The 8,521-nt window shown below is 36.0% G+C and overlaps 1 protein-coding gene across 1 annotated transcript; it reads right to left on the reverse strand.

Annotated features, from left to right (window-relative positions):
• Positions 1-6,530: 6,530 nt before the first annotated feature.
• Positions 6,531-8,225, reverse strand: LOC104767938 (bZIP transcription factor 30-like). Its single transcript, XM_010491898.2, is given in 5 exon segments — positions 6,531-6,760; positions 7,065-7,149; positions 7,252-7,384; positions 7,451-7,734; positions 8,220-8,225. Coding segments are annotated over 5 exon segments (738 nt in total).
• Between the last annotated feature and the right edge of the window lie 296 nt (positions 8,226-8,521).

Consider the following 8,521-nt stretch of genomic DNA (forward strand, 5'->3'; position numbering starts at 1 on the left):
CTATTTATATTTTATTATCTATTAAAAAAAAACTGGTCAGGTCGTCTCAATAGTATATCTCCTCTATCATAGATATGATCTTGGATTCGATCTGATCGTGAATAACATTTTCCACGGAGTTCCAATTATAACAAGAACAGTAAAAATGGTAACCAGATTGATGTCTATTATACCGTATATGTACATAGTACCAGAAAATACTAGTAACTAGTAAGTCTAATAAAATAACTGATTTAAATAAGTAGAAAGGTTGAGAAAACATGAGTTTGACATGTTCTCCAATCATGTCTTTCTTTCAATATATAGAAGATGTATATAACTTACAACTTGATTTTGAGTATAAAAATAGAAATTACTTAAATTAAATTAATAGAAGTTATAAAAGTTGCTAATAAATTATCATAGAGAAATTAATTAAGTTACATATGCTTAATTATCGATCTAAAAACATACACATAGCTTCACTTGAAAAACATAACTAGATATAACAAAAAAAATAAAATAAAAAAGGCCATACTGCTTGAGACCTCACAGTTACAATCATTAAATCTATCTATCATTATGAGCAAGACTATTGAGATAGATTTTTTTTACTCTCACCATGACCCTCAATATTTGTAAAAAACAAAAAAAAAACTAAATATAACTTCAATCCTAGAACCCATAGGATTGCCAATGTCACAGAACTCCTTTAGTTTTGTCCATAAAAGTCAGAGCTGCTTGCTTGTCTGTGGCTGATCGGACTCATTAATGGTGAGTTGTTGCAAGATGTTTGGGTCAATTTGATAGCCGTCGTTATGCATCACATCACCTATTGCCATCTTTAGCCGCTGGACTTCTACACTCAATTGTTCGTTTGATGCTAATACTTCCTTCAGCCGTTGTGCTTCCACACTCAATTGTTCGTTCAACGTTGTCGTCGCCTTTGGACTTTTGATTTCTGCATGCAACCGAATTATTTTGTTCACACATAACAACAAATATTACGTCTATGGTATAGCGGAGAATAATAAATGTATCTCACAGTTAAGGATCTAATAAAATCCTGCCTTAAGCATGAAGATCTTAAATGTGTTTTTTGCGTTAAAATATCAAATATGATTTAACATTACTACACGAGTGAGGTCATAAACAAAGATCACCCAGTTACAACCGTTTATGTTGAAAAATTTTAAATTTACTATAGATTTCAAAACAAAAAACTTGATTAAGTATCACTGGAAATTAATTAGATGATGTGTACCGTCATGAAGTTTTGCTTGTTGCTCCAACGATTCAAGTCGAATCATGAACTCCTTCTTCTCATCAATCAGCATGCTTTTAGCATTCTCCATGCAACAACAATATAAATTCACTAAGTTCATTACATGAATCATTTTTATACGGAGTTTAGATATGACAATTTCATAGTTGCTAATATGATGTCTCACCTCCAAAAGCATCTCTTTTTCTTGCATCAAAGTGATATCCTTCTCAAGAAAATTTACTTGGTGTTCCAAGTCAAGAAGGTACTGTGACTTCCTCTTCTTTGAATGTGCAGCTGCTTCTCTGTTTGCCAAGATTCTGAAAGACCATACACATGGATAAATGTATGATAAAAATGAAACGAATAGCTATCTCAAAACTTACCCTCTGACTATCTTAGGATCAGATTTCATCTCGGTAAGTTTAGTACATTTTGAAATCTTTTTCAATTCATCAGCAGTATACTCGTCTTTGAGGTCTAAAGTATTTTGGTAGTCTCCATCAGCCGATCTAGTAGAGGAAACAACACCCGGAGAAAGAGGTAGCTCCAAGAAGTTACTGAAACAACTATCCACTCAAACACTCCTCTAGTGTTTGCTTAAAGGTTCAATGTTTTTTCCTGCTCTTCTCTTCACACCCGAAGTAGGCGATGAAGGTCCACATGAGCCGATGACGAAGAACCACGTAACAACGGTGGAGAAAGGTTCATCGATCTAAGTGGATGATGATGTAATGACGACGGAGAAGGGCTCAAAGGACGCAAGGAGGAGTCGACAGCCGACTGCTGAGTTCTCGACTGTGGTTCTGAAGGAGCGATACTGTCGCGTTCATTCATCGCTGAGGATTAAAGAGTACTTTTTACCTTAATTAGCTTCAACAATGAACTAAGAAAGTTGAACAAAATTGTTTTTTCTTTTTCTTTGATAGTTAGAGGACAAAATCCTCCATTTATACTGGTTAAGAGGAGGCTCATATTTCAGGAATTAATCTTGATTTTGTCAGTAAATTAACTTATAATTTTTTAAGTCAAAACACTTAAATGAACTTTGTGTTTTTAGGTAATATAATGAAAATTTATTAAATTTACGATCATTAAATTTTATTGTTGACTCAATCTTAACTAATTTTATTTATTTTGGCATGTTGTTTACTTTTGCCAATGACTAGTTTTGGTACATTGTTTACTTTTATTTACTTGTGAATAGCTATTTTGAAAATTTACTTATTTTTCTATTAGGTTATTTTGGCAAGTTTTTCATTTTTTCTAATTGAATATGGTATTATTAAAACAGTTGACAATTTATTTTCTGACTTTGGAAAGAGTTATAGATCGTCAGCCATATTTTTAACTTTAAATACTGTCTAATTTCAAAAAGATACTTTGTTATTAGTAATTACATCGCTGTGAAGAGAGTTATTTAGAGGGAGTACCATTTAGGGTTTGCAACTCTTGCGTCCCACGCGCGTTGTGTTGACCCGGACAAGGCCGAGTACCATTTGCAACTTGCCTTGTTTTCCCCGAAAACCGAATATATTACTTTAATAAATCATTTTATTGAAAAGAAGTCATCAAAGCAATATACATAGGTAGTCGGATAACTTTACAAATATTGTTTAGGAAAATATAGGGTTTTACAAAGAACACAGAAAAACTCTATCTGGTACCCTAATGTTTGCTCCAGCTATAGACTCACTTAGGCTTCCTGCACGACAAAATATTATCATGAGTAATCTAAGCTTACTCAGTGAGCCTGGGCACTCCTTTCCTAAACAGGATTCTACTTCCCCAACCCGACTACCCCCAACATGCAAAGGAAACAAGCAAGGTAAACAAGCCAGCAACAATCAAAGCTAAAGAATTACATGGAAGCCTTCGCTAACATCATGCAAGACTAAGAAAACAACATGCAATGTTAAGCTATCAACATGCAAGATGAAGATATCAACATGCAAGCAAACAAAGCAGTCAACAAACAATCAAAGCAACACAACAGAAACAATAGCGGAAGCAATAAACAACAACCAAGCGAGAGAGATTAGAACGACACGACTCTACTCGGACGAACTATACTCGCTAAATATAGAAAGAGACGACTAAAATAAAACAAGGGACACTTGAAATACTCTAGACTCTTTCAGCTCAACAACAAACAAGACATCTAGAATACTACAAGGAATACTTGAGATACTCTTGACTCTTTCACCTATGGGCTCTCGATAATTTGTTCTGTTCCACAATACTTCCTATGCTGAGACCACGAAGGTAACCAACATGAGCCCCCACAAAGGCTACATCGTGATGTAGCGGTCACGCTAGTAGCTAGCTAGCCGTGACATTGTCCCGCGCGAGTGGTCTTCGGGAACTCTCACGAGACAAAACGCAATTGGAATAGAAGATCAACTACACTATTCTAGCTAGGACTCAAGAAACAAATTCAGGAGACTTAGCTAAAATACACTAATAACTCAAGCATGAAAACAAGCAAAACAAGCAAGAGAACATGCAACAATCAACAAGCAACTAGAATGATAATTCATGTACTTAGATTGTCCTACAAGAATGCAACACATCTACCCAACTTAAGCAATTAATGCAACAAGTTCAAATATGCATGCAATCACATTTTAAGCGATTTAACCCATTTACATGCTTTAAGTCCATTTGCGCATGCAAGCTAACCTCAACCGGTTTTATGCAATAAAGATTGCAATTAAGCTTCACCAATTTACTTGTGCATGCAATTGATTTTATGCAAGAACTATTGCAAATAAAATCCTTCCAACTTAACCATGCATGCAATCCTTTTATCCAAATTTTCAGCAAATTCCAAATTACTTAACATGCACCCAAGTTCATTTTCTCATGGTGATCCCTAGCTCAAATTCTATGTGCATTTAAACATGAACTTAGCATGAATCCTACCATATTTCGCATGCATCAAAATTAAAATGATTCTAACATGAATCTAGTCTAAATGCATCACGCAAAGGGTACACGCAAAGATCTAAAGATTCATGCTGTGTCCCACACACAATTACCACAGAACTCACCTTGGGGCAACAGATGATGGTTGGACTTCACTGCACCACGGATCAGACAACTCCCTCTTCTTGCGACCAACAACAACTCTTCACAGCTCTTCTCCAATTCTCTCCTTGTCCGCAACAGCGTTTCCCCTCTTGCCTCAACAGCTTCACACTCTCGAATCACTCTCTCTTCTCTTGGATTTGAGAGCAAAAATCACAACTTTGAGTGTTTAGGGTTTTCGAAAATGAGAGAAAATGATCTCAAGGGTCCTATGTATAGGTCGAGCATCCCACTTTCTTCCCTTAGTGCGATTTGACAAATGGCAAGCATGAGCTTGCATGTGGCGCGTGAAATGCACTCTCACTTGCATGAAATTTGATTGGCCCAACTCATAAAAATACAATGATTATGCCGCCACTATCTCCTCTTCCTACGGCAAAATCGTACCGTCCTACCGTACGGCACGTACAGTATCGCCCGGACATCTCTCGGCCATGGTTCGATGTCGGTCCAGATTGCGTTTGGCTCCTTCGGACTCCCTCGGTCTTCTCTCGGACAACTCTCGGCTTTCTCTCTCGGGTCCTTCATGTCCTTTCCGGTACTTCCCTCGGACCGTACCGTCCTTTCCGGTACCTCGCGGACCGTACTGGTCTTTCGGGTACTTCTCGGTCCGTACTGTCCTTTCTAGTACTTCTCGGACCGTCTCTTCCGAATACGCGGTTTTCTGCGTAAATTGCCAACTCCCGATCGGTCTTAAGGTCTCGATCGTACATCCGGCCACTTTGGTCTTGGCTTGGCCATCCTCCGACTTATGTATTTTTCCTCGGACTTCCTTCGACCATTCTTCTTTGTTTTTCTTCCTCTTCCTCTTTAAATCCTTTCCAGACCATTTCCTCGAACTTTTATTTTCGGGATTTCTACCCTTAGTGAGGGTCATTACAAACATGGTCGCCTATACCGACGCCGATTCGGCCGGCTTCCCTGAGACGCGACGCTCCCCATATGGTTACTGCATTTTTCTTGGTAACAGCCTCATTTCCTGATCAGCCAAAAGACAAGCAACAGCTTCCCGTTCTTGCCTTGAAGCTGAGTATCGTGGAGTTGCCAATGTTGTGGCTGAGGCCACTTGGCTACAAGGCCTTCTTGCAGTAATGCAAATTTCGCTTCCAAAGGCCACTCTTGTGTATTGCAACAATGTCAGCATCGTCTACATATCCTCTAACCCGGTTCAGTACCAACAGACAAAGCACATTGAAATCGATATCCACTTCGTTCGTGATAAGGTCGCCATTGGTGAAATAAAAGTCTTGCATGTCCCATCAGCTCACCAATTTGCGGACATTTTCACTAAGGGTCTACCCTCGCAGCTGTTCTTACACTTCCAGGACAGTCTTAACGTCCGCTCCTCCGGTGCACCGACGGTTCGACTGTGGAGGCGTGTTAGTTAGATAGTTAAGATCCTATGTGATTTTGCACAGATGTTAACATAGTGTATCTCTAGAATATTCCACTAGTAGGTATGAGACCACTAGTTGTAGATTAGTTATTATTACTATTTATATTTTATTATCTATTAAAAAAAAACTGGTCAGGTCGTCTCAATAGTATATCTCCTCTATCATAGATATGATCTTGGATTCGATCTGATCGTGAATAACATTCTCCACAGAGTTCCAATTTTAACAAGAACAGTAAAAATGGTAACCAGATTGATGTCTATTATACCGTATATGTACATAGTACCAGAAAATACTACTAACTAGTAAGTTTAATAAAATAACTGATTTAATTAAGTAGAAAAGTTGAGAAAACATGAGTTTGACATGTTCTCCAATCATGTCTTTCTTTCAATATATAGAAGATGTATATAACTTACAACTTGATTTTGAGTATAAAAATAGAAATTACTTAAATTAAATTAATAGAAGTTATAAAAGTTGCTAATGAATTATCATAGAGAAATTAATTAAGTTACATATGCTTAATTATCGATCTAAAAACATACACATAGCTTCACTTGAAAAACATAACTAGATATAACAAAAAAATAAAATAAAAAAGGCCATACTGTTTGAGACCTCACAGTTACAATCATTAAATCTATCTATCATTATGAGCAAGACTATTGAGATAGATTTTTTTTACTCTCACCATGACCCTCAATATATGTAAAAAAAAAGAAACTAAATATAACTCCAATCCTAGAACCCATAGGATTGCCAGTGTCACCGAACACCCTTAGTTTTGTCCATAAAAGTCAGAGCTGCTTGCTTGTCTGTGGCTGATCGGACTCATTAATGGTGAGTTGTTGCAAGATGTTTGGGTCAATTTGATAGCCGTCGTTATGCATCACATCACCTATTGCCATCTTTAGCCGCTGGACTTCTACACTCAGTTGTTCGTTTGATGCTAATACTTCCTTCAGCCGTTGTGCTTCCACACTCAATTGTTCGTTCAACGTTGTCGTCGCCTTTGGACTTTTGATTTCTGCATGCAACCGAATTATTTTGTTCACACATAACAACAAATATTACGTCTATGGTATAGCGGAGAATAATAAATGTATCTCACAGTTAAGGATCTAATAAAATCCTGCCTTAAGCATGAAGATCTTAAATGTGTTTTTATGCGTTAAAATATCAAATATGATTTAACATTACTACACGAGTGAGGTCATAAACAAAGATCACCCAGTTACAACCGTTTATGTTCGAAAATTTTAAATTTACTATAGATTTGAAAACAAAAAACTTGATTAAGTATCACTGGAAATTAATTAGATGATGTGTACCGTCATGAAGTTTTGCTTGTTGCTCCAACGATTCAAGTCGAATCATGAACTCCTTCTTCTCATCAATCAGCATGCTTTTAGCATTCTCCATGCAACAACAATATAAATTCACTAAGTTCATTACATGAATCATTTTTATACGGAGTTTAGCTATGACAATTTCATAGTTGCTAATATGATGTCTCACCTCCAAAAGCATCTCTTTTTCTTGCATCAAAGTGATATCCTTCTCAAGAAAATTTACTTGGTGTTCCAAGTCAAGAAGGTACTGTGACTTCCTCTTCTTTGAATGTGCAGCTGCTTCTCTGTTTGCCAAGATTCTGAAAGACCATACACATGGATAAATGTATGATAAAAATGAAACGAATAGCTATCTCAAAACTTACCCTCTGACTTTCTTAGGATCAGATTTCATCTCGGTAAGTTTAGTACATTTTGAAATCTTTTTCAATTCATCAGCAGTATACTCGTCTTTGAGGTCTAAAGTATTTTGGTAGTCTCCATCAGCCGAACTAGTAGAGGAAACAACACCCGGAGAAAGAGGTAGCTCCAAGAATTTACTGAAACAACTATCCACTCAAACACTCCTCTAGTGTTTGCTTAAAGGTTCAATGTTTTTTCCTGCTCTTCTCTTCACACCCGAAGGAGGCGATGAAGGTTTTTTGTTATCCTCCACATGTAAATTAAATTATGTCATACGATGTTAAAAATAATGTAAATTAAATTATATCGTATCATAATATATTTTATTTGTAAGTGATATAAAAACACATTACAATGTGATATAACAAGATTTACATTTAAGTATTGAAACTTTAATTTATTTACATTTATTTAAAATTTTTATTGCATTGTAATGTGTTTTATATGTAAGTGGGAAAAAAACTTGGAAAATAATGAATTTTAATAAAACTGATTGCTTTGAGAATGTTGATATATATTTTTATTTCCATTTTAGTATTGTATATAGTAAAATTATTACTTATTAGATTACAACATATCGAATAAATATATTTAAAATAATCTTAATTCTCCAATTTATAAAATTACATTTTTGTGATTGCAACATATGGGATAAATATATTAATACGAAAATATGTTTACATAACATTTTAAAAAACCACTGGCTAAGCATCATTTTCTTATGTTATTTACATCCATTTATAACGTTATCTACTACTCTACCACTAAAAATGTGTGTTTTACATTGGTTAACTCTTCATGCAAGATCCACGGGACTCACAACTAACTGCACTGAAGCGGATCCTCCGTTACATAAAAGGCACAATATCGCATGGTCTCCAGATTCACCGCTCCCACATCACTAACATTGTAATGACCCTCACCAAGAGTAAAAATTCAAATTAAAATTTTGGAGAAAAAGGTCCGGAAAAGACTTAGCAAGAAGGAGACAAGAAAAATAAGAAGAACAACCGAAGGAAGTCCGAAGGAAAAAT

The sequence above is a fragment of the Camelina sativa genome, chromosome 19 (assembly GCF_030686135.1).
Source record: "Camelina sativa cultivar CO46 ecotype springtype chromosome 19, ASM3068613v1".
NCBI classification, from domain to species: domain Eukaryota; kingdom Viridiplantae; phylum Streptophyta; class Magnoliopsida; order Brassicales; family Brassicaceae; genus Camelina; species Camelina sativa.